The sequence below is a fragment of the Triticum aestivum genome, chromosome 5A, assembly GCF_018294505.1.
Source record: "Triticum aestivum cultivar Chinese Spring chromosome 5A, IWGSC CS RefSeq v2.1, whole genome shotgun sequence".
Classification (NCBI taxonomy): domain Eukaryota; kingdom Viridiplantae; phylum Streptophyta; class Magnoliopsida; order Poales; family Poaceae; genus Triticum; species Triticum aestivum.
Genome location: NC_057806.1, coordinates 664946101 through 664971861, shown reverse-complemented (window position 1 = coordinate 664971861; position 25761 = coordinate 664946101). Strand labels below are relative to the sequence as shown.

Below are 25761 nucleotides of genomic sequence, written 5' to 3'. Positions count from 1 at the left end.
GCTTGGAGCGGAGGGAGAGCGCCTCCCTCGACCGCGCCCCCTGGTCCCACGTGCGCGCACCCTGGACCTGTACTGGCCACGGCCTCTGTACGCCAGGTTCGCTGAAGTGTTGAAGCCTCCTTCTTCTCCATCGCCCAGCATCTCCATGCGCTAGTCGAAGGCGGCAATCTGAGCAAAAAGCTCGTCAACGTTGATGGAGGCCTTGACAACACCAATGGCCGCCACCACCGGATCATAGTCGCGATTCAGTCCGGCGAGTACGTAGTCCACCATCTCGGGATCGGAGACCGGGCGTCCTGCCGCCGCGAGTTCATCCCCGAGACTCTTCATCTTGGAGATGTATGCCATGCTGGACATGCTGCCCTTCTTTGTCGTGGTGATGGCGATCCTCAAGTTGGTGATGCGGGATTGGGACTGCAATGCAAACAGGGTGGTGATGCCGGTCCACAAATCATAGGTATTTTCCTTACCGACGAACTGCGCGAGGACTTCTTTGGAGAGGGAGTTCATCAGGTAGCTAAGGACTTGTTGGTCCTTTGATAGCCATGGCGCATAAAGTGGATTGGGTACCACTTCCATGGTCTTGTCCGACTTCTGCTGCTCCACCGTGGTCGGGGGCGCCGCGTCGGTTCCATCCAGGAGCCCTGTGACCTGCGCTCCTCGCAGGCCGGGCATGACCTGGGCCTTCCACAAGAGGTAGTTCCCCTTGCTAAGCTTTTCGGCTGGTGGAGGTCCGATGTTGAGGACGACCGGTGCCGAGCTGGAAGACATGGCGATGGGGATTGGCTTCTGATAGCTAGACGGGAAGAGAATAGGCTCTGTATACCATGTAAGATTGAAGCGTTCCTACTCCCTCGTGAGGGAGCCGCATTGGGTTTTATTGATTGAGATAGGAAGCCCCTGTCGTGGCTTACAAGTTTCCATCTATCGCTAGGATACAATGGTTTACAGAAGAGAGGAAATCTAACCAGATACGGGAGAGAGAGAGAGAGATAGGACAGAGGTTGAGATTACATGAGTTTGAACTAGATTCTATCTCTAACTCTAACATTAATCATTGAGGAGTTTCACCGTGGCTTTAGGACTTAAGAGTTAGAGATGAAACATCATTGTCATAATGTGCATTACTATCTTCTTTTTCTTGCTGTCATATATTTTTTACTCTTCTCTATAGATTGATCCTTTTTTTGTAGAAATATATTTTTTAGACTCAAGGTCATCTTGTAGAAGTGCTTTGGCGCAAGAGGAAATAGTTGCAGATACGTTTGATGTCATATCTATTATGTTTTGTGAATGTGCCTTTTGTCAAAATGAACCGAATCCATTATGTTTCATCTCTCCAACCAAACACTGGAATGTAACCATTCCATTCCATGTATTGTCTCCAAACAAACACAAGAACGGAACCGACCCGTTCCAGTGGAATGGAACCATGACATTCCATTCCACTTCGTTCCGCAACCAAACACACCCTAAGTGATCACATGATCCAAATCAACTAAACCATGTCCGATCATCACGTGAGATGGAGTAGTTTCAATGGTGAACATCACTATATTGATCATATCTACTATATGATTCATGCTCGACCTTTCGGTCTCCGTGTTCCGAGGCCATATCTGTTATATGCTAGGCTCGTCAAGTTTAACCTAAGTATTCCGCGTGTGCAACTGTTTTGCACCCGTTATATTTAAACGTAGAGCCTATCACACACGATCATCACGTGGTGTCTCAGCACGAAGAACTTTCGCAACGGTGCATACTCAGGAAGAATACTTGTACCTTGATAATTTAGTGAGAGATCATCTTATAATGCTACGGTCAATCAAAGCAAGATAAGATGCATAAAAGATAAAGATCACATGCAATCAATATAAGTGATATGATATGGCCATCATCTTGTGCTTGTGATCTCCATCTCCGAAGCACCGTCATGATCACCATCGTCACCGGTGTGATACCTTGATCTCCATCGTAGCATCGTTGTCGTCTCGTCAATCTTATGCTTCCACGACTATCGCTACCACTTAGTGATAAAGTAAAGCATTACAGGGTGATTGCATTGCATACAATAAAGCGACAACCATATGGCTCCTGCCAGTTGTCGATAACTCGGTTACAAAACATGATCATCTCATACAATAAAATTTAGCATCATGTCTTGACCATATCACATCACAACATGCCCTGCAAAAACAAGTTAGACGTCCTCTACTTTGTTGTTGCAAATTTTACGTGGCTGCTACGGGCTTAGTAAGAACCGTTCTTACCTACGCATCAAAACCACAACGATAGTTTGTCAAGTTGGTGTTGTTTTAACCTTCGCAAGGACCGGGCGTAGCCACACTCGGTTCAACTAAAGTTGGAGAAACTGACACCCGCTAGCCACCTGTGTGTAAAGCACGTCGGTAGAACCAGTCTCGCGTACGCGTAATGTCAGTCCGGACCACTTCATCCAACAATACCGCCGAACCAAAGTATGACATGCTGGTAAGCAGTATGACTTATATCGCCCACAACTCACTTGTGTTCTACTCGTGCATACGACATCAACGCATAAAACCTGGCTCGGATGCCACTATTCGGGAACGTAGTAATTTTAAAAATTTCCTACGCACACGCAAGATCATGGTGATGCATAGCAACGAGAAGGGAGAGTGTTGTCTACGTACCCTCGTAGACCGAAAGAGGAAGCGTTAGCACAACGCGGTTGATGTAGTCGTACGTCTTCACGATCCGACCGATCAAGTACCGAACGTACGGCACCTCCGAGTACAGCACACGTTCAGCCCGATGACGTCCCTCGAACTCCGATCCAGCCGAGTGTTGAGGGAGAGTTTCGTCAGCATGACGGCGTGGTGACGATGTTGATGTTCTACCAACGCAGGGCTTCGCCTAAGCACCGCTACAGTATTATCGAGGTGGACTATGGTGGAGGGGGCACCGCACACGGCTAAGAGGTCAATTGTTGTGTCTATGGGGTGCCCCCCGGCCCCCGTATATAAAGGAGCAAGGGGGGTGCGGCCGGCCAGGGAGAGGGCGCGCCAGGAGGAGTCCTACTCCCACCGGGAGTAGGACTCCCCCCCCCTTTCCTAGTTGGAATAGGATTCGGGAGAAGGAAAGAAAGAGGGGAAGAAGGAAAGAGGGGGCCGGCCCCCTTGCCCTAAACCAATTCGGTTTGGGCCTTGGGGGGCATGCCCCACACTTCCCTTGCTTCCCTCTATTTCCACTAAGGCCCATGTAGGCCCATTAAGCCCCCGGGGGGTTCCGGTAACCTCCCGGTACTACGGTAAAATCCCGATTTCACCCGGAACACTTCCGACATCCAAATTAGGCTTCAAATATATCAATCTTTATGTGTCGACCATTTCGACACTCCTCGTCATGTCCTTGATCACATCCGGGACTCCGAACAACCTTCGGTACATCAAAACATATAAACTCATAATATAACTGTCATCGTAATGTTAAGCGTGCGGACCCTACGGGTTCGAGAACTATGTAGACATGACCAAGACACGTCTCCGGTCAATAACCAATAGCGGAACCTGGATGCTCATATTGGCTCCTACATATTCTACGAAGATCTTTATCGGTCAAACCGCATAACAACATACGTTGTTCCCTTTGTCATCGGTATGTTACTTGCCCGAGATTCGATCGTCGGTATCTCAATACCTAGTTCAATCTCGTTACCGGCAAGTCTCTTTACTCGTTCCGTAATACATCATCCCGCAACTAACTCATTAGTTGCAATGCTTGCAAGGCTTAAGTGATGTGCATTACCGAGAGGGCCCAGAGATACCTCTCCGACAATCGGAGTGACAAATCCTAATCTCGAAATACACCAACCCAACAAGTACCTTTGGAGACACCTGTAGAGCACCTTTATAATCACCCAGTTACGTTGTGACGTTTGGTAGCACACAAAGTGTTCCTCCGATAAACGGGAGTTGCATAATCTCATAGTCATAGGAACATGTATAAGTCATGAAGAAAGCAATAGCAACAAACTAAACGATCAAGTGCTAAGCTAACGGAATGGGTCAAGTCAATCACATCATTCTCCTAATGATGTGATCCCGTTAATCAAATGACAACCCATGTAAATGGTTAGGAAACTTAACCATCTTTGATCAACGAGCTAGTCAAGTAGAGGCATACTAGTGACACTCTGTTTGTCTATGTATTCACACATGTATTATGTTTCCGGTTAATACAATTCTAGCATGAATAATAAACATTTATCATGATATAAGGTAATAAATAATAACTTTATTATTGCCTCTAGAGCATATTTCCTTCACAAGGGAGGTGGAATGGCTTGTGTTACGGTGTGGAGTAAGTCGGAAGTGGCCACGTTTAAATAGCGGATTCCTGTGAGGCTAGGTGTCCGGGTGCGTCAATGTTGGGCGCCGGAGTGGGTTTCTCGTCCGATGAGCCTGCTTAACGGAGGCATATGGACGAACGGGGCATTGAACGGGCATGGTAGATATTCGTCTCGTCCCGTCCAGTAACGCGTCTCTGACATTGAACAAGCGCGGACATCAGGGACGTGTTGTGGGAGGCGCCCTCGGTCGGCGCGCCGCTTCAGTGTCGGTGCCTATGAGAGGTCGCATCCACTCTGTAGCCGGCTTCAATGGGGAGCAGGCGCTCTACAGCGGCATGAATGTAGGCAATTGGCATCGAGCGGGAATGCGCGTGAGCGAGGGAGGACGGTTTTGGGTGGGCCAGGGTGGTCAGAAATGGGTGTGGCTGTTGTCCGGACGCCCGCAAAGTCCTCTAGGTTTGTCTCCAGTTTGCGGGAGAAAGTGTGCCCAGTCCACCTTGCGGACCGTTGCAGGACCGCGTTGAATGGCACAACACGTCCGGACCGCGCGGTCCGAACGGTTGCGGACGGTTTGAGGGTCGGTGTTGAAGATGCCCTTAGTCCTCTTTGTATTTAGGGCCATATTTTGACCATGATTTTAACTAATAAAATATTAAGTTGGACGTAGCAAAAATAATATCATTGAAAACTATGTTCAAACACAAATTCAACAATATAATTTTTTGTGATATGCAGAAATATTTTGTTAGTTAAATCTATGATCAAAATTTGATATAAAATACTAAGGGGACCAATAGAAGGTGGTAGCTTTGAAATGACATGTTGCAGAAAGTCGAAGAAATGGAAATAAAAGTTGTACATTTCTCCCACTGTGCATAGGTTAATTTTGATGGGGTGATCGGTGTTATCAGACTCCATTTTCTTAATGAAAATGGCGGCCAAGTGGCGCCTTCCATCGAAAAAAGTAGCGTGCTTTTTCGCTTTGACCTTTCACGTTGTGAACCATTATCGTCCATGTAGATAGACCGAGAGATCACATCAGCACTATTATTTCAAACGAAAAATAGTACATGGTCAAGATGAAAGGGTTTGCTAGTGCATCAGTGGAGCGGTTTAGGTTATAGCCGCAAATCCTATCAAATCGATAAAATAAGGCAGATCAGCTGAAGCATACAGTTTTTCCATTCTTTTAGCAGCCGAGCACCGCCTATAAATGCTCGTCGCTTGCTAATCAACCTGCAGATACATGCATACAGCAGCATGTCTGCATAGGTTTAGCTGCTACCAGTTGCAAATCAACTAATCAAGTACGAACGAGGTTAAGCATGAGGCTACTTTTGTGTTTCTGCATCTGCCTTGTCCTCCTCCTCGCCGGCTCCTCCCCCGATCCCTTCTCCGAGCGCTGCCCGCTGCGGCACCGCCGGCAGCTCCAGGACGTCGTCGTTAGGCTGCAGGCGGCGAGCACCGCGGTTGCAGCACGGCCGCGGCAAGAAGGGATCGCCGATCCGGTCTATGAGACCTCCAAGAGGCTCAGTCCGGGGGGATCCAACCCTCAGCACCACCGCTGATCGATCCTTTGGGTGTTCCATCCATAGCCAGACATGAGAAAGTCACCAGTCCACCCCCATGGCTTCGTCAAACAGTCAGGCAATAATTTTCCTGATCTGTCGCTTAGTGAACACGACTATGCGTACAGTGATAGGTATCCATCGGCTTCATGTATACTTCGTTTGCGACAAGAGAAGATATTAGTATTCACAATAAAGGGCCAGAGTTTAATCAAAAGCGTCCTTTTACTCGCAAGCTCAAATCAATGGAAAAAACAGCGTGTGATGACAAAATATCGTGGCTAAAGCTATGCAATTAACGAGACATTGTACATTGATTTATTTAGCGAGGCATTGCACAAAATGTTGTAGTGTGCTATTAGCGACGATATAGCGTGCTATTTTCTCACTGGCTCAAATGCATCCGCAATGAACAGTAAAATATTAAAAAAAACTTTTCTTGGCAACAAGGATTGACGGATTATCTACATATGTGAAAGTTTTCCTGAAGAAAAAACATATCTAATGTCTTGGGAAAGAAACAGATTCAATGCTTTCAAAATTAGTTCTTTTGGAGCATTGACCTTTTTCCCATAGCATAAATGATTTTCCTGATGAACATTTGTACATATGTAGACAATTCGTTAATGCTTGTTGCAAAAGAAAAACTTTTTTTACTATCCTTTTCAGTTTTTACTGTTCATAGGGAGCATTATCCATTTGGTAGAGCGCCTCTCCCTAGGGTTAGGATAGGAAATGGTTTGGGAGTCTCCAACGTAGCGTACAATGATCTGATGTCACGTCATGCATCCGATCTGAGTCAGAGGATTGTTAGTCCATGATTTGAGAGTGTGTCCATTGTTTGCTTTTTTTTCGAGGTAGACAAGAAATGGGAATAGCCTTTAACTCCCCAGCTAATATATTTGATCAAAATGGGCTAAAATCCCAGATGGTTACAAGCGCCACAGGGGCACCCTAGAAGGAGTTTGGGGGGGGGGGGGGGGGGGAGGTTAGGAGGCACACCTACATGCAATCCATGCGTCGCAGACGAGGATGCAACTAGAGAGAGAGAGAGAGAGCTCACTTAGGATACAACATGAGAGTGTCGAGCAGCTGACAACTGCCCGCTCCATAACACCGCGTCCTCTCGGAAACAACTAAGTACCCGACCAATGGAGAGCTGCTGCCGTTGAAAACGACAGCATTCCGATGCTTCCACTGCTGCCAACAGCACGGCAGGGCGAACTCCACTGCAGACTCGACAACAGAGGCCGCAGACAGTGCAAGAGCAGCCAAAAATAGCCTTTAACTTGGTGATTAATCTTTATTGATAGTATCTTGAATGGATGCTTACCATTTAATTAGTCTGACCAAAAACAGAGAAGATCGGGAAGGAACCAAAAGAGCTTGAGTAGTGAAATTACAGAGGAAGGATTCAGACTTGTCGTTACACGAAAATGTGCAATTCTAACATGGCCGAACACAAACGACAAACCTAACCATCCTATATAAACATGGTGTTGGCAGGAGGAGTGGAAGATGCATGCACATGAGAGTGAGAGTGGAGGCAAAGCACTACTACTGCTGCCCTCCCGTTGGTGGATGATACGTATAGCCCATTTTGTGAAGATGTGTTTTGACAGAATTAAAGTGCCCCTAAAAGATTAAGATATTTGTGTGGCACTTATAGTGTGGTGTGCTTTTAACAAATAAAAATAAGTTGCCTAAGCCACAGGAGGCTTGGCAGTAAGAAGTGTTACAAGTGTGATGAAGTTGAACTCTCACCCATTGTCACGGTTATTGGTAGCGGACAGTCTTCATGACGTACGATTTATCACCATCAAAGAGAACTTCATCACAGTTGATTTTATGATAAAGATGAACTATTATCCATTGGCTAGTTTACTGTGGTTGTATTCATATAAAATTTTGGGTGGGGGTTCACCACATACAGTTTCAATCCGTATCCACATGAATAACCAGCAAAAAATAATAATCTTTGAAGCAGTTGTATTAGCTTAATGTTTTGCATTTCTTTGTGTTTTATTGAACGGGCTAATATTTTGCAACGAAATAAGTGTGCTTCAATTGATGCAGTGGTCAGCCAAGATCTTCTTGGAAAAGTAGAACTATTTTGTACCTTGGCACAATGTTCAAAGAAGGCAACTTCAGCATTGTGGGAGCAGGCAACTTCAACATTGTAGGGCTTGAGGTTTGAGGCACCCTAGATTGGTTTGAAAAACGACATACAATACATATTTCTATCTAGTCTGGAGCTCAGCATTTATGTGAGTTTGAAGCTTTTCTCAATACATATTTCTACCCAACCTACGAAGTTCAAAGCTTGCCAGCTGATTGTTTCCTCTACCAGACTACCACTAGTTGTTTCTACCCTGATTTCAGTCGCGCACCATGGCCCCCACTATTGGCTCTCACACACCACGAGAGCTACCGCAACTACACATTCTCGCCATCTCCTTCTTCCATATTTTTTTGAGCAACCCACAGAAACTCTGTCTTTTTCATATAGAAGAAGAGAATTCACCAGTTTATAAAAGAACAGCCAAAAATTGATACAAGTCCTAAACACCCCCCCCCCCCACACACACACACACACACCCACACCCACACACACACACACCCGGACCGAGGCTGCATACCCAATGAGCCAACCGCTCTGACATACAAAACCTCAACCTAGGGCTGGAAAAAAAGCTCAAAGCTCGTGAGCTAAACGAGTAGCTCGTGACTCGGCTCGAATAATGAATCGAGCTAAGCTTTAGTTTAAGATCGTTTATAGACCGAGTTAAACGAGCCGATCTCACGAGTACTCGTGTAACTCGTTAGGCTCGGTACAAAAGATCAGCCACTCAGCACCCTATGTTCTAGGCGCACAACTCAAGGCCTAGCCATTGAAGGCCCAACCGCCTAGGAGACTCATGCGTTATAAGGAAATTACTATTGTTAGTGATATATATGTTCAATATATACATAATCATTTTTATAATATTTGACGGTTTTATGTTCATATCTTTAACGAGCTTAACAAGCTAAACGAGTCAGCTCGCGAGTTATACGAGTCGAACCAATCTTGGATTTGAGCTCGTTATAATAACGAGTCGAGTCGAGCTAGCTCGTTAACGAAACGAGCTCTAGCGAGTCGAGCTGAGCTGGCTCGACTCGGCTCGAAATTCCAGCCCTACCTCAACCCCACACACACCGGCCCTGAGGCCGAGGACCAGACTTGTCGACGACTCTGCTGCCCAAGCAACCAAAACCGAAGCCCTTCATCATGAAGACGAATCCAGAAGCGGCAAAAACTACAAATTTGACCTGTAGACGAAAAGAATTCACAAAGTAAACTGTTGTTAAAAAAAATCACTCCGCTGACCCTTTCGTGTAGCTTCCGACAGCCAGGCGCCACACTACACTGTGCAGCGCCTGACTGACAGGCGATACACGCCTAGCCTATGTCACACCTCGAAATGCCTAAAAATTTCTAGGTCAGTTTGCAACGCCTAAAAGTTAGACGCTACAGTGTAGCGCCTAGCGTCTAGGCGCTGCACTAACAGCTATACAAGGGACAAAGCAAAACCTTATACCGACGCACTACACGCAACCGACGGATCACTAAAAAAAACGACGGATCACCAAACCACGTGCATGCATGCCGTGTGCGTGCATGCGTGGCCACAGCCTCGTAGGGCCTACAGCAACGTACTGCATGCTTGAGCGTCGTGTGCTTGTTTGAATCCTTAGGCGTTGCACATTAACTTAAAATTTTCAGGCAGTTTAAGGTTCGACGTTGGCTAGGTGTATAGCACCCGTCAGTCAGGCGCTGCACTGTATAATGTGACGTCTTGCTGTCGGGCGCTATACAAAAGGGTCAGCGGAGTGAAAAATTTTCAAGAACAGTTTATTTTGTGAATTCTTTTTATCTACAGGTCAAATTTATCATTTTTGCCTCCCGAAGCCACCACTCCGACCTCCCGGCCGACCCTGAGGTCACGCACAGGCCTTGCCAACGAGTGATCCCACATCTGTCGGACTTCACTTTTGTCCTCCGCGTGGAAAAGACAGGGCCGGACGTGTTAGTACTGAGGCCCCAGGTCATCGGGTCAAATCCTTGTCACCCTCGACTTCTCGACTTCTACAAGCTTAGAGGAGGAATACTACGTCCCTGGTGTCGATTACACCATATCACAGGGAGGAGTCCCTTTCATAAAAAATTGCATTGGCCTATTCACTTGCTTTCACTAAAAGGCGTGAACGAAAGGCAAATAGTGGCACCGATGGTGACGCACCGTTTTTACCGCGGCGTCGTGAGAGCCATGAATGTCTTGTTCTTCACTGCCGCGTCGATCTCATCTCATCACAGTGGCAATGCACCATGTATATACAGGCCTACCTACCTAGCTGACATACGTATATGTCGACTGGCCAGTGACCACATGCAAAAAATGGCACATGTGTCTCGGTTTGCTTTCGGCTTTGTACGTGCACTGGCATGACCGTGTATGGCACTAGCTTGTGTATACGTGCTCCAGTATGGGTCACACGCACACAGGCTCGCTCACGGCTAGCCAGTGGCCATCTGCTTCAAATTTCTTATCACTATGCTGTGCATGTTGAAGAAAACGGCCATCATTTGGTATGGTGACATCCAAAAGAAATTAAATGCTAACCAGTCGTATTCATTCACAACCCGTTTGGTATGGTAAAGTTACTCCAAGCACCTCTCTCCTTATTAAATACTTGCCACATAAACAAAATTGTCTTAGGGTGTGTTAAGTTACTACCTAAGTTACCCCCACTATGGCTAGCCTCAAAGAAAAAGAGGTTGGCAGATATCATCCTTTTCAAAGAAAAATAATTAGTCATGTTGAAGTATACTTAGGTCTTCTTTGGTTCGTAGGATAGAAATAATATAAGAATAGAAAAATCATAGAAAGTGAGATGACATGCATCTCAAATCCTATAGAATAAGAGATGTTATTTAATGCATAGGATAGAAAAATTTTCATTGAGTTTAGGCCAATGTTTTTTTCCTTTGAAATGTGAAGGATTAATTCTTATCCTACATAGAAATAGGAACTCATTCCTACAAACCAAAGGGCTTCAAAGGAATTTTTCCTACAAAGTTTTTATTCTTTGCAATTCCTACAACTTTCCTATGAACCAAAAAAGGCCGATTCTTATTTAGAAATACAATACAAAATGTGGATGCTCGTGTAGACACACATACACTTATTCGGTTGAACACACCCACTCATACACCATCCACTAAACAGCTCGAGAGAGTGTGAGTATGATTAGAAGTCCATCACAGGTAGCTACTGATTAGTCAGTACTCAGCACGAAGCCAACCTACGTACACGCATGGAGCTGTATCGATACAGCTCCCTGTTCGTACGTAGTGATAAACGTGCACGTGCTGAGAAAAAGTGTGAGCGTTAATCCGCCATGTGCAGGGAGTTGACCCAGTCCTCGTCGGACTCGAGGAACGACGCCAAGGCTCTCACGTCGTCCATCCAGTCGCCGCCGCCCGACGATGCCGCCAAGCTGCTGCCGCTGCACTCATCTCCGTCTCCACCCACGGCCCGCGTCTGCGTGACCGGCGCGGGCAGCGGCGCATCCCCGCTGAGGAAGAGACCGCCTGTGCACCTCACGGGCTTGGGCACCCACACCGAGGCCGACGACAGCAGCCCCGCAGCCTTGGCACTTGTACCAGCCCCGCAGTTAGAGGACAGCCCTGCTGTCGACGCCCCTGTGGAGGAGCCGGAGCTGGCGGAGGCGCAGGGCGTGGCGACCACCCTGGTGGCAGCTCGCTCCGGGAGCGCCTTCCGCCCGAGGGTGCTGTTCCAGTAGTTCTTGATTTCGTTGTCTGTTCGGCCGGGCAGCCTGCCCGCGATGAGGGACCACCTGTTGCCGAGGAGGCGGTGGAGCCTGACGATGAGCTCCTCCTCGTCGTCGGAGATGTTGCCCCGCTTGATGCTCGGCCGGAGGTAGTTGAGCCACCGCAGCCGGCAGCTCTTGCCGCACCGCCGCAGGCCTGCAAATTAATTTGAGGCGCGTCACTCACTCACGTTCAACTAGCTAGCACTCCATTGTCTAGAACGGAATGGTACTACTGTTTACCAAGCTAGGGGTTACGATCGTTTAGTAGCAGAACGTACCAGCTTTCAAGGGGACTTCCTTCCATCTGCCTTCGCCATGCGCCTTGATGTAGGAGGCCAAGGTTTCGTCCTCCTTGCTCGTCCATGCCCCTCTCTTCACCCCTTCCTTCGCACTGCACGCCCTCCTCATTCTCTCCCTCTCTATCTTCCTCTTCCTCTTTCTCTGAACTAACCTCTCTATCTCACCTCATCTCCGGTGTGTATTGTGTTAGAGAGAGAGAGAGAGAGGGGGGGGGGGGGTCTGTCATCTGTGGGCAGCAGGGCTGTAGCCGTATTTATTCATAGGCGCGTCTACGTGGCCCCGTTGAGCAGTGTACAGCAGAGCGTCTACGTGGACCTGTTAAGCATTGTACAGTAGCGCGTCTACGTGGACCTGCTTAGCACCCTCAGCCATGGTCATCGTGATCGACACTTCTCTCTAGAGGTAGATGGACCAAAAGGCTAGGAAAGCTCCATGTGTTCAATGAATCGGGATGCACAGCGCGGCCGTTTCTTCGCCGTCATACATCGCCGGCAGCTCGGATGCAGCCAAATTTCTATGACAAGTCCTATGGATCGTTGTCCAAGCGCTCACAATATGGGCCGGCCCATTTGTCTTTCATCGGCTCCCTGCAGTTGTCAATTGTTTTTTTCTCGAAGTCTCTAATTTTACGATTTTCAGTTGGTTTTTTTAAAAATATCATAAAATACAAATGTATTTTTTATTTTAATATTAATATTTTCTCAAACCCGTGAATGTTTAAAAATAAGCATGTACATTTTCATCAATCCTATGTACATATGAGGGGGTGGGAACTCTATTCAAGACGAAAACTAAGCTTGATTACAAGCACGACTAACAATTCCGGGAACATATAAAGCAGTAGAGTATCCCCCCTGCATCATCAGATGCTTCAAAACTTTGGTGCCGAAGATGCCCTGACATAGATAGGTTAAGGAAATGAACTATCTAGCGCCACGGTTCTTATTTACTGAAGTTATGTTCATGGTCTTAAAGAATTGTGCCCGTTTTTATTTAGAGATATATTGAAATGAAGCTTCTGTTGTCTGACGCGTGCCAAACTTCAATATCTCAACTTGTTAAATTTTGGAGAAAAAAAATATCTGTAAAAAAACTACATATAATGTATGCCTTTTTTAGGGGTATAGCAAAGCTTTATTGATCATAGACCACTTAAAGTGGTATACAAAAAGGATCATGGGATGGATCTGCCAAAGGTGTCGCCCCTGATCAAGAGTGTTTGAAAACTTAGCAAACCTATCTGCAACTGCATCAATATTTGATGCGCAGCCTTTAAAAATAAACTTGCAATCAACTAAACTAGCTGGCTCTAAATAGACGAAGAAACTCTCGTCGATCTAGCCAGCCGCCGCCTTCCAAAAAGCTAGGGTTCTCTGCCTTTTGTTCTACACTCTTCATCCGCGCAATGTTTGCCCTGCGCTCTTCATCTGCGGCGGATCAGTCTTTGGTGGATCCTTTTGTTCTACACTCTTCATCCGCGACAGTTGATGTTCTGGTGCGTTAGGGTTCTATAGGGTCTTAACACGACGACTTTCCGATTGTCTACTATAACAATGTTTGCCCTGTTCCAAGGAGATAGGGGCGGTGATGCGCCGTAAAATCATACCAAAAGAATAAGCAACAGCCTATCATGCGCTGCAGCCCAACCCTTGGTCTCCACTACCAGGCCTGCCAGACACCCAAGCTGGGGCAGGACTGTTTGCTGGGCTGCCACCCCACGCCGCGTCAGAGGAGGAGACGAGTGCTTTTGATCTTCAGGCCGCGGCGCTGAAGCTGTGGTCCGTGGAATCGGTCGGTGAAGCTACCAAACGGACTCTTAATGCTGATCCAGCTCAGAAACTGGTAAAACTAAAGCCCGTCCAGACCCAAAGGCTGTGGTGTCGTTACCGTCGGTCACTGGCATGCAGTGGCAGAGGTACCTATGACTATGAGGACAAGCTCTTGTGACTGAGCACCGAGCACGCAGAAAGAAGCGCAGTCTAGCACCAAAACCAAACTGCTGCTGCTCGAACGGCGGCTGATACAAAACCCGGTGGCCGCGCGTCAGCAAACCCGGCCGGGAAAGGCTGTGAGCCACGAGCGCCGGCCGGGGTGGGCCTGCCGCCTGCCGGCCACGGCGTCGCACCCGCCCATTCCATCCCCCGTGAACCCGATCCCGACCCAAGTGGGAGCGGCAGCGCTGACATGGGCGCGCGTGCGTGACGGGACAGGGGGGCAAGCCAACAACACACCTTCACGGGCCAAGTTAGTGAGTGATTCTCCACGAGATAGATAAAAACATCCAGACGTTTTGCACCTAGCACCCGCGCCTCGCACAGCACTACCGCTGGATTGGGTGCGCACGCCGACACGGCACGCGCGCTCACCGATCGAACGCGTCATCATTATGGTTATCTTTGGTTTTGCCAAGGCAACAAGACGATGCAACTTAATTCCATCGTGCTTACGGCCAAATTAGGTTAGCCATCGTCATGTTTAGTATCTCTTCGTCCGGAATTGCTTGCATGAATGAGTGCATCTAGGCATATTTTCAGTTCTGAATACACCCATTTCTACGACAAGTTATTCGGAACAGAGGGAGTACTTTACTTAGTTTTGTAAACCAAAAGATGTTATATATTCGCCGAGGACCCCGTTGTCAAAACCGCAAACTTGCAACACCCGGCAGCCAAAACCTCCCATCACCCCACGGTATAAAACACCCCGCCGGAGGCCATCACAGGCCACCGCAACAATCATTCCAGTAGCACCGACCGATCGAGCAACCTCCCAATCAGCTAAGGAGCATGCAGCAGCGCTCGGTGTGCTACTTGCGCGACATGGCCGGCAGCAGGAAGGCGCTGGCGCTGACGGTCCTCCTCGTCGTCGCCCTCGCGGCGACGGCGCAGGCGGTGTGCGACATGGACAACGACGACTTCATGGCGTGCCAGCCGGCGGCGGCGGCGACGACGGACCCGCAGCCGGCGCCGTCGGAGGCGTGCTGCGCGACGCTGGGGAAGGCGGACCTGCGCTGCCTCTGCTCCTACAAGAACTCGCCCTGGCTCAGCCTCTACAACATCGACCCCAAGCGCGCCATGGAGCTGCCGGCCAAGTGCGGCCTCACCACGCCGCCCGACTGCTAGATCCACCCACCCTCCCAACATCTGTCCTCCTCGTGTCCCGGCCCCGGGGTGGGTTGATGATGCATGCGGTGCAAATGGCAAGAGCCCGGAGGTATAGTATACATGTACTGAGCCGTATATACATGTGCTCATCTTGTCGTACGTACTACGTATCTGTCGGTGTGTGAAAGTGTGTGCTGCCACGCATGTCCCCTCTTGGCAGTGACTGTGTCCGTGTGTAACATTGCCACTACTTCAAATGTGTGCACTTTAGTACATGTGTATGTGGTTTCTGTAAACAATCTACTTCGGGGTTAATTAACCCACCGACAGAACTCCAGCTATCTTATCGCTCACAACAGTGCTTCGCTCAATCGTGTCATGTTAGCGGTATGTTTTTTTCCACCCCGAGAAAGATCAGATTAAAATTTCATTCGAAGTACAAAGCATCTTAAATATAATAAAAACCTCCCAGCATCTGTCCTCCTGGGATCGATTGATGGGGTATAAATGGCTGTAGCCTGGAGGTACAATGTACATCCACCAAGCCGTATACCTGTCGGTGTGTGAAAGAGTGTGTTAAAAAAATGAGATCCTTAGACACTAGCATCCAGGACATATTTTTATAGAAGAAGCCCACCCCGATGAGATCGTAAAAATTCGCTACCGACGGGATTTAAACTCCGGTCTACAAGGAAATACCACTGTGACCTTGCCACTGGGCTGCCATGTGAAAGAGTGTGTTGACGCGTGTCGCCTCTTGGCAGTGACTGTCTGTGTAACATTGCTGTTGCTTTTTTTTGCAGGTATAACATTGCTGTTGCTGGTGGCACTTGTTCAAATGTGTGCACTGTATACATGTGTGTGGTTTCTGATCTCTCTACGAGGACGAGAGCTTGTACCTGGTTATCATCCATACGTGCGACAAGTAATTCGGAACGGAGAAAGTATATATTTCGGGCCGGGTTAATCCATCCACAGAACTCCAGCTATCTTATCCTCACAACAGTGCTCCGTTCAGTCGTTGGGTGAAAATACCGGCGGCCCCGTAGCTAGAAGATCAAGAAGAAACACATGAATTTGAGCTAATTTAACATTCATTTATTTTTGAAAGACCTCAACTCCGATTTTTTTTTACAACCTCCGATGAACTTTAGTTAAGAGAGAAAACCTCCAGTAATCATCTGTGCCGCTGCTATGTATGCATGCCAGCACCAACTTGTTTGTTTATGGAGAATTGCATGCCAGTACCATCTAGTACGCCAAGCTGGGGGATCAAGGTCGCAGGTTAGATGAAACAAACATGACATCGATCAAAGAGCCTACGAAAATTCAATTAAAATTTGCAGCTTATTCTGAGAACAAAATGCTCTACTTGTGTGCTAGACTGCTAGCACAGAGGGTCAGCAGTGACACCACATGTTTAGGGAAGAAACTACACTTAACAGGAGGCTGTTTTTCAGCTTCACAGCCAGCATACGGAGGAAGGCAACATGTGCTGCTAGCTAGGTTCATGCTTCACAAACCACCAAGGTATCGCAAGCATCCGGTTATAAAACCCAGAAAAAAAATCTGTAGCCCAAGCTCCAAGCAGGGCGCGAGATGTGCAACGAAATCACGTGCTAAAATTCCAGCCATCCTGAACATTTGTACCTCAGGAAATTGGTACCCACTCAATGTCGCGTCTAAGGACATGAAAGAACATCATTTGATAGGCCACCACCACCTCCTTGCCGGCAGGGGCGGCGTGAGGATGTCGATCATCGTCTCCTTCTCCCTTGGAGTCAGGGGAACCCCTCGGACGAGGTTCAGAGCCATGATGTGAACGTTGGTCCTTTGCCTGTGCTTTTGGTAAGCCCACACACCAGCTGCTACGCCGCCCACAATCACCTGCACAGGATTTAATGTATCAGGCTCTCGACTGCCTACCCGAGAAATCACAATCACCTGCACAGGATAAAATGATACTAATTCAGGGGGGTAGATACTTCGATATTTTGAAGCCTTCATTTTACCATGTTCCGCTGCAACAACATAATTTTACTAAGCACAAATGAAAGCAGGTCAAATCAGTATCAATTTATCTCTCTACAGACTACATTGAACTACAACAAGGGATCAGCTGGAATTAGATTTTTTAAGAATTGAAATATTTTACTTCCACTGGTTGCAAATTCACCAAGTAACTATGAAAGAGAATCATCCACGTACTTACGAAAAACATCTTGATGCAAAAGTTTGTGATGATGGAATATGCTTGGGTTCACCAAGACACACAATGCATTCATAAAACGAACAAATAATAGGCTAAAAAAGTGCAAGTGATAATATTTCTAGTATAATAAAAGCACGGACAATTGAACAGCATGGAAAAAGAATCATAATTAAGGCTCACCGGTGATAACCATATGGCAGCAGTTTGAAGATCAAATTTAGGGGCATATAGAACTGTTTCTCCAAAGTCTTCTTCTAGTTTTTTGTATATCTCCTTATCACTCTTTCCAGATTTTATTTCATCACGAATTAACTGCAAAAATGACACATATGTCAGTTCGTCCGGCCGTGAAGCTTCCCATGACATATTGGGTGTAAGGCAATAATATTTCAATCCTTTAAAGCATATAAACCAAGTGCCTTTATTGACGTTGAGAACTCAAGATTAATTTTTTTCTCGTGTATATGTAGTACATGGTGCAGATAAATGCTTGTGAATCAGACAACAGTGTTCTGGTACAGTGAAAGGTAATGTAAATTTAATATAGCTGAATAGGCAGAAATATCATCCAAGTCTAAGAAACCTAGTCAAGTAAAAAGGACGCAAATGTATATAATCGAAGAACCAAACCAGTTGCGGCATTACCAAAACCATCTCTATCATTCCAAATCCAAACAGGACATATAGATTCTTCAAAAAAAAAATTGATAGTAGCAAATATCATTTCAAGTTTCTCAACCCTATTTTGCATTTAACTATTGGGTGCCGGTGAACACATTTTATTTTATGTCATTATTGATCAGTCCTAGAGCCTACCCCAACTTGTTTGGGACTGAAAGGCTTTGTTGTTGTTGTATTGATCAGTACAAGGTCTCAAGTACAAGTGTTACCTCAGTTAAAAGTGTTATCAAATTTCCAATCTTAGTTAGGTCTTGTTAAGATCAAGAGAGCAACAAAGCAAAATTTGGATGTTGTGGAAACATGAAAAGGTATACAGGAATAAGCCAATCTCTGCTACTAAAAGTTTGACCACTAACTGAAACAACAAGGTCAGGCAACCAATCATCACAAGGTTATAGAACGAAAAGTACCCTTCTAAGGAGAACTGCAACATCTGCTTGCGAATCTTCAATGGACTGGCTGCCACACTCAGTGCACCGTACATTGTGGCTAATATTTCTTGCACGGTCTTCAACAACCTGCCGCTGCTTCACATCCTCCGCACTAGCCATGGTACAAGATAATATTATCTGTATTAACTGTAACAAAGTAGCTGTATAAGAACCTGAAGAAATAAAATGTTACTTATGTACTTAATGTACAAAATAATACCACCCAAGTTCTACAAATAAAACAGATCATAACTATTAGGATTAAGTTACTATGACAAGACTAAACTATCAAGTAAGCTTGGCAACGTTTTACTCTTGTCTTTTGCTGATTCAAGCTACAATGTTTTCTTGAACCGGTTCCTGAAGAAAATAGGGTTTGCTGGTCCCAATGCCTTTCGCTGGTTCACAAAGATTTTTGCAATTATATATAACGAAGTTCAGTTCAGATATTTCTTATAGTACTGAAGAGAAATGGTAGCCGATAGTAGCAGCTCTTCAGACGAAATATGATCACAAATAGAATTACTATTGTCCCAGGAATAATCTAATTAGAAATTCACAGACTAACAAATGCATTGTGAATTTTTATTTCTATTTTTCCCTCAGACCAGTATATCCTATAATGTTTGTAGAATAACTTATACTTTCTACTAGAATCCATGATAGATCATTCTTTAAAGATCATGCCCGCCAAACCTCTAGTCCACCATGGACCCATATGAGTACATACTCAAGCGTATGTCAACCAATGTTATACAACATACTGGGAGTTCATGAGCTGCTCGAGCCTCAAGTTCTGAGTAGAGCTCTAATTTTGTCTTAGTGTATCTGAGGAAAAAAGGGCCCAATTCTTTTCAGCTTTTTGATTCTCCAAAATCAGCTTTTGAGAAACTTGCCCCAAAATCAGCTTCCTGCAGAATCACCCAGAATCAGCTGCCGAGTTCTTTTTCTAAGATTGTGGTCTGAGATTATGGGATGAGTTGTGTGCTAAAATTTCTGTAATGTCCCTGAACTAAAACTGTGTGTTGAATTGCTAAGACTTACTCTAGTTGCTTTGGACAATTTATGTCGAATATGAGCATGAAAACGAGCATACATCCATTCAGCAATCAAGCAAATCATCTACTCCTACCAAACAAACAAACAAACATCCATCCATTTTTCCATGTACAGAGAAGAACTAGGAACAGAGACGAACAAGAAGGAATAGAGCTGCACCCAGAACAGAACAGAACAGAGAAGACGGAGAGGAGATGAGAGCTCAGCCTAGGCGACGGCCCGAGCAAACTCCGGCGAGGCGGCGTCGGGGCGGGGCAGCGGCTGAGGGCCTCGAGGCGAGCAGGCGGGCCGAAGGAGTGGCCGGGGCGGAGCAACGGCTGCGGGCCTCGAAGCGAGCGGGAGGGGCGGGCTGTCGGGCGGCGCGGCGGCGGCGGCCCTGTAACCCTATCGCGAGCGCGAGTGGGGAGGTGGGGGATCGAGCGAAGGAGAGTGGCAGTTCTCTGGTAATTTGCCTCTCAAATAGGGGTACTACTACCTTAAGTCAAAACGTTTTGTTTCGTGGGAGCGTCCAGAATCGCCAGAAGAGGTCTCGACACGATTTTCGATTGCACTACTCATTCTGGCGATTCTCACATGATTTTGGATAAAATCAGATCCAGTTCTTTTGAGCTTTTGATTTTTTTCAGACCCAGATTGTTCAGAATCGAGTGAAAAGAACTGGGCCTTAGTGGCATCTGTGAACCAAAGAACAAATAATTATGGCGCACTAGAATGAATGGTTGTGATCTCACTTGTGAGGTACTCCCTCCGTTTCTAAATATAAGTTTTTTTAACCATTTCAAGTGGATTACAACATACGGATGTATGAAGACATATTTTAGAGTATAGATTCATTCTTTTTGCTTCGTATGTAGTCACTTATTGAAATATCTAGAAAAACTTACATTTGAGAACGGAGGGAGTGATAACCATCCACCACAGATCAGATTAATTAACTAGAAGTAGCAAAGTATGTTTGGGACAAGTTATCTATCAGGATAAGCATATAATGTTCAGGGAAGCCTCTGTATGTTTGGGACAAGTTATCTATCAGGATAAGCATATAATGTTTGGAAGCTCTGGGCAGACCGGCAGAACCATTTTACAATTTAAGGTAAGCAAGTGAAAATGACTAATAGCTGTTGAGTGTCGAGCATTGTATCCTACCGAGTCACATATGCAGCTGCTATTTGCAGCTTTGTTTCTCATTTTCCACATTCAACTGTCATACTTATGCTTTATGTATGGCAACTTTGTCATAAAAAAACTATTTTAAGGAAATCTACAAAATGTTATACTGACATGCAAACTGTATATTGCACAAGAATTTGTTTCTACATTTTTCATCGCCTTAGAAAATAATAACCAAGAAGCAAGGGGAATATCCTCAACGGTAGCTTTTGGAAAGAGAAAAATGCATCAGAACTCCCCAAGCTATCACTGACTTTCTCAGTTGGCTACCTCAACTCTTTTTTTTTCTTTTTCTTTTTTGCGGGTACCCTCAACTCGTTGTCAGTGGCTACGGTTCCTAAACTAACACAATTTTCTAACTCTAGTAAGCTCACTCGGGTGGATGTTGGCGTCACAATTTAGCTTCGAAGAATGTTGAGATGGACACTAATGTGGCGAGAAAAATGTTGGAAGCCTGTTTATGTACTGATAATGATACTAGCCTGATTTAGCCGTGCTTCACTGGATTTTGAGCTACACGGCATATTCTTTCAGATGATTTAAATGGAAATGGTGTGATGCGCGAATTATTATTAACAAACAAAACACCCAGCATAACATTAGTTGCTTGTACATCAACGGTGGTGCGCTAGAAAATACATCGGCCGTACTCGGGGGCGGGGGAGGAGCTGGACGGAGCAGGCGGCCACGGACGGCCGTCCAGGCGGCGTCCTCGACGGCCCAGGGGACCGGGGCGGCGGCGGAGGAGAGGAGGAGCGGCGGTGGAGTGCGAGCGGAGCGGCGGCGGTGGAGGGCGAGCGGAGCGGCGGCGGCGGAGGGCGAGGACCGGGGCGGCGGGAGAAGGGCGAGGAGCGAGCGAGCGAGGGGCGTGCGTGCGTGCGCAGCGGGCAGCGGTTTTTTTTTAACGGGTGGGCAGGGTCACGAGTTGAGGATTAGGGCATGTACAATGGTTGATAAGATAGTCTTATCTTAAGTCTTGCATGTGATTTAGAGATGACAAAAAAATTTATCTACAATGGGTCATATCTTAGCCTTATCTTCAATAACTAGTAATTCCTAAAAATATGGTGAGACATATTGTGCTAAGAGATCACCTCTTGTCTTCTCTTAAATAAGAGAGGACAAATCTTTTCTTATGAGTTCTCTCTCCTCCACCTCATCATCTATCCTACGTGGCATTGCTAAGATAGAACCATTGTACATGCCCTTACTGGCTTAATTCCGTGGCTTGTAGGGTTAAAGATCGAAGGATTAGCAACCATTAGATCTTGTAGATGAACGGGTATGATTGTTTGGATCTGCCTCTTTTTTTTATAGAGTAGTAGATAGATAGATAGGTAGATAGATAGTTGGTAGATCATCTGATTTTGTAAACCAAGAAATGAATTAAGAATGGAAATGCAGAGAAAATACCTTGACAAAAGGTGAAAACGCAACCAAGTCCACAGAAATTTGTATACACATCCCCTAATTCGTTGTCGCTTCCCCAATTATCGTTACGTCGCCCGAGCACCAAAGAAGAACGAAGCCGATATATTGAGCACAAACATGCAGAAGATCATAATTTGTCGAAGTCGTTGTACTAATCACCCATCACGAACAGCGTGATCTAGGGTTCAGAGAAGCCACATTGATAGGGGGCATCCCCTGATCTGGGCGTAGCTAGATTGTTATATCTTGTGGCAATTCTCTTTTAATTTCTGTGAAGTACATAATGATATTATAGAATGGATGTTTCATAAATACAAAGTACCTTCGGCCGTGTTCTTAATTCTTTAAACTAAAAAGCGGAACCACTTTTGTTTAAGCCCAAAATAAAGGAATGTGTTTGGTTGGATGGTGAGGTATAAGAAGTTGAAGCCAAAGCATAAGCATGGCCATGCATCCTCTAGATCTCACAATGAAAAAGGGATGGAAAATCAGACACTTCATACCCAACAACAGAACATGAAAAAGATTATCCGTCCTCGACGTGTGAGGTCCGAAGCCCCCCCCCCCCCTCCCCCGCGCGCATACGCATGATTCAATTGCACCCTCGCTGGATTTGTTGAGACCGTGCAAGATCTATCAAGGTAGACAAGCCAACACTACTCCCCGCATGCATGATCGTTTTCCCACCACCATGGTTTCATCTTTGCCAAGTTGGTGAAAGGGCATCTTATCCCCTAGGCTGATTTTTGTGATGACTAAATCGTGACAGGCGCGCGTTGCCGCGCCCATCAAATTTATTACATATAGAATGGCATAGAACATTGAAATTAAATAAGAGATTTGGTGTAGTGTGCAAAGTAAATCTGTACAAAATACGTAAGAAAATACAATTACATCTATCTACTACCCCTATAAAAGCACGAAAGAGCGGAGAACCAATTCATCTCATCCATCAAATCATGTGATATGATGGTCTACATCGCTCCATCGTACTAAATGCATTTTACGTTCTAATTACCCACTATGCCACTCCACGTTTGTAGCCTTCGAAGAACCTGCACGCATGCACGATCGGTTGGGCTAAAACAAGACGTTCCCAAAAACAAGCTGGCTCCCCTCCCCCGTGAAGCAAACCGCCTCCCTCAGTTCCCTCACCATGGCGGACGAACCCATCATGAGCAGTCGCCCTCCATGCGCACATGTGATTCTACTCGCCAGTGATGATCCCCACCTCTCCACACGGCCCTGCTCTACGGCGCCGATCCTCCGACAGCCCCTTGCGGCCCTGATTCCCGTCCGCCTCCATCGCGCCTCACCGTCGACGGCTGCCCGGCCGCCTTTCCTGTGGCGCTCGGCATTCGTCCCCCACGCGGCCGACGGCGACTCCTCCGTCCTCCACACGGCCGGCAACAAAGACTCCACCACGCCGCAACAACGTAGAAGCTCCTCCCTTAGCAGATGTGTTCTTCCTCTGCGCCACCTATGTAGAGTTCCTGCACCCGACGCCACCGATGCGATGGTCTGCATGTAAGTACTACACTACTACTTCGCTAAGATTCCTTATGTCCGTCCTACAATGAGGTTCTTGCTTCCTCAAATTAGCAGGTGTGGGCAGGGCACTACAACTGCTACTTGTGCAGATCCACAATATTGAGGTTGCAGAACTTGCAGACGTTTGATCTAAGATGCCCGACTGTACTGCATGGAAGAAAGTAATTATGCAAATCCTAATTATATCTGTATATAGGTTGGACTCTACTACATGGAAATTAGAAATATTATATGAAGTTCCAGAGTTACGTTGTGATTTGTGAAAGTCTGATGCATCTCAAACTCTGTTGTTTTGTTGCAGGATGATGAAGAGGAAAATAGAAGTGGGGATGAGCTCAATGAAACGAAGAGGGGGGAAAGGAATAACCAAGAAGGGGAGGGGAGGTCACAACCTCGAAGCCAGCAGCAAGTTAAGGCATCACCTTGAATTTATAACTCCAGTAACTAAATGGACTTCATTTTTTATGTCGAACGTGTGATCCTTCTTATTACTGAAACCAAAGTATCAATATGTGACTGATTGTTCTCTTATTGTGGTCTGACAAGACTTAAATATTGGTATGCCCCGATCAGTGTCTTATTGCATTAGTTATTCTTATAGCTGGAGAGTGTGCGCATGAGTTTCTTCCCTGTCTTTACTTATTATTGAAAAATAAACAGCAATGCATGTTATCTTTACTAAATTAATAACACTAAGTAGGAATTCAGAATAATGAAGTATTAATAACAAGAAGTAAGAAATCTGAAAAAAATAGTGCATGAGAAATATGACATGCACTGTAACATAGAAATATCCTTTTTGATTGCTCAGCTGTTAATGTTGCAAATGTTCTTTTCACTAGTAGAAAACGGGCATATTGTCCCGGTTCGTAAGGGCTTTTTGTCCCAGTTCCTGAACCGGGACTAAAGGGTCAGTACTAATACCCTGTCCCTTTAGTCCCGGTTCAATCCAGAACCGGGACAGATGGGCCTCCACGCGGCCTGTGCGCGGAGCCCAGGCGGAGGGCCTTTGGTCCCGGTTGGTGGCACCAACCGGGACCAATAGGCATCCACGCGTCAGCATTTCTGTGGGTGGGGTTTTTGTTTTTTTTTGAAAGGGGGGGGGTTTGGGGGTTTTGGGGGGTTAATTTAGGTGTTTCATATATTGTGTTAGCTAGCTATAATTAATAGAGAGAAGTGTCCTCTCTTATGTCCGTGCTTGGTCGACGCTACGTACTATACATATGTATAGAGAGGACTAGACACGCTAACTAGCTAGTAAGCAAACGAAGGAAACAGAAGATCGTCATGAACATATATGCATACAGAGAGAAGTGATATCGACCACCTCTCCTTCTCCGAGAGATTGGTCGAACAACAAGTTCTCGTATATCTATCTGACACTACCGGCTACATATATATACAATAATTATCTCTTACAAATATAATCTCCTAACATACGGACGCATGGTCCACATAGTATTCTCCGTCTTCAGCGATCACGTGGTCAAGAAAGAGTGCCGCCAATTCCTCTTGAATTCTCGCATGCGAGCTGGTGCTAGGAGTTCATCCCGCTTCCGAAACATCTAATTTGAAGAAAGGGGTCAATACATATATATATATATATATATATATATATATATATATATATATATGAATGAAACTCAACACAAATGATGGTAATAAAATAAAATTGTGAATATTATTACTTACGCACTTCATATTGTTCGTCAGAGTAGCCCCGCTCACAGGTCTTGTGGCGGATGGACTCGCAAACGTAGTATCCACAGAAATCATTCCCTTGTTCCTGCCACAACCACTTTACAAGAAATAGAGGTCAATCAAACTGATAAGCAAGAATGCGAAATGGTATTGATGAAACTAGCGCTTGAATCACTAGGAGATGCGAGGAACATGCTACTATAGTACTTACTTTCGGGTGTCTAAATTGCAGCTTCTTCGGCAGTCCCGGAGCTTTTTTGGTGAATTTTCTCCAAACCCAGCCAGACAAAGAAAACAATTACTTGATATATCAGGAATTGAACAAAGCTGCTGATATGGTGGATAA

The 25761-nt window shown here is 45.9% G+C and overlaps 4 protein-coding genes across 7 annotated transcripts; 2 read left to right on the top strand and 2 right to left on the bottom strand.

Annotated features, from left to right (window-relative positions):
* Positions 1 to 11113: 11113 nt before the first annotated feature.
* Positions 11114 to 12266, bottom strand: LOC123105787 (anthocyanin regulatory C1 protein). Its single transcript, XM_044527930.1, has 2 exons — positions 12054 to 12266; positions 11114 to 11929 (listed from the first exon to the last, which is right to left on the bottom strand). The coding sequence occupies exons 1-2, from the start codon at positions 12181 to 12183 to the stop codon at positions 11331 to 11333; spliced, it is 729 nt and encodes a 242-aa protein (XP_044383865.1). The 5' UTR covers positions 12184 to 12266; the 3' UTR covers positions 11114 to 11330.
* A 2523-nt stretch (positions 12267 to 14789) lies between these two features.
* LOC123105791 (putative lipid-transfer protein DIR1) lies at positions 14790 to 15550 on the top strand. Its single transcript, XM_044527935.1, has one exon. It carries the CDS (start codon positions 14862 to 14864, stop codon positions 15195 to 15197), a length of 336 nt encoding a protein of 111 aa, XP_044383870.1. The 5' UTR covers positions 14790 to 14861; the 3' UTR covers positions 15198 to 15550.
* Positions 15551 to 16507: 957 nt separating this feature from the next.
* Positions 16508 to 20009, bottom strand: LOC123105788 (cytochrome c-type biogenesis CcmH-like mitochondrial protein). Of its 4 annotated transcripts, none has more exons than XM_044527931.1 (4): positions 19722 to 20009; positions 18483 to 18650; positions 17572 to 17703; positions 16508 to 17123 (listed from the first exon to the last, which is right to left on the bottom strand). In XM_044527931.1, the coding sequence occupies exons 2-4, from the start codon at positions 18621 to 18623 to the stop codon at positions 16881 to 16883; spliced, it is 516 nt and encodes a 171-aa protein (XP_044383866.1). In that variant the 5' UTR covers positions 18624 to 18650; positions 19722 to 20009; the 3' UTR covers positions 16508 to 16880. The 4 variants fall into 4 exon arrangements, with proteins under 4 accessions (XP_044383866.1, XP_044383869.1, XP_044383868.1 ...); XM_044527934.1 differs by having other exon boundaries at positions 16508 to 17066; XM_044527933.1 differs by having other exon boundaries at positions 19770 to 20008.
* Positions 20010 to 23296: 3287 nt separating this feature from the next.
* On the top strand, positions 23297 to 23865 carry LOC123108290 (uncharacterized). The gene is made up of 2 exons (XM_044530112.1): positions 23297 to 23690; positions 23769 to 23865. Exons 1-2 carry the CDS (start codon positions 23320 to 23322, stop codon positions 23815 to 23817), a joined length of 420 nt encoding a protein of 139 aa, XP_044386047.1. The 5' UTR covers positions 23297 to 23319; the 3' UTR covers positions 23818 to 23865.
* The last annotated feature ends 1896 nt before the right edge of the window (positions 23866 to 25761 follow it).

Excerpts from the sequence above, each read along its gene's own strand:
- LOC123105787 (XM_044527930.1), bottom strand. The coding sequence starts at position 12,183 with ATGAGGAGGGCGTGCAGTGCGAAGGAAGGGGTGAAGAGAGGGGCATGG. Across the intron at positions 11,930-12,053 it reads GGAAGTCCCCTTGAAAGCTG|GCCTGCGGCGGTGCGGCAAG; the intron begins GTACGTTCTGCT and ends ATTAATTTGCAG.
- LOC123105791 (XM_044527935.1), top strand. The coding sequence starts at position 14,862 with ATGCAGCAGCGCTCGGTGTGCTACTTGCGCGACATGGCCGGCAGCAGG.
- LOC123105788 (XM_044527931.1), bottom strand. The coding sequence starts at position 18,623 with ATGGCTAGTGCGGAGGATGTGAAGCAGCGGCAGGTTGTTGAAGACCGT. Across the intron at positions 17,704-18,482 it reads TTGCAGTTCTCCTTAGAAGG|TTAATTCGTGATGAAATAAA; the intron begins GTACTTTTCGTT and ends TCATTTTTGCAG. Across the intron at positions 17,124-17,571 it reads CTGCCATATGGTTATCACCG|GTGATTGTGATTTCTCGGGT; the intron begins GTGAGCCTTAAT and ends TATCCTGTGCAG.
- LOC123108290 (XM_044530112.1), top strand. The coding sequence starts at position 23,320 with ATGGCGGACGAACCCATCATGAGCAGTCGCCCTCCATGCGCACATGTG. Across the intron at positions 23,691-23,768 it reads ACCGATGCGATGGTCTGCAT|GTGTGGGCAGGGCACTACAA; the intron begins GTAAGTACTACA and ends TCAAATTAGCAG.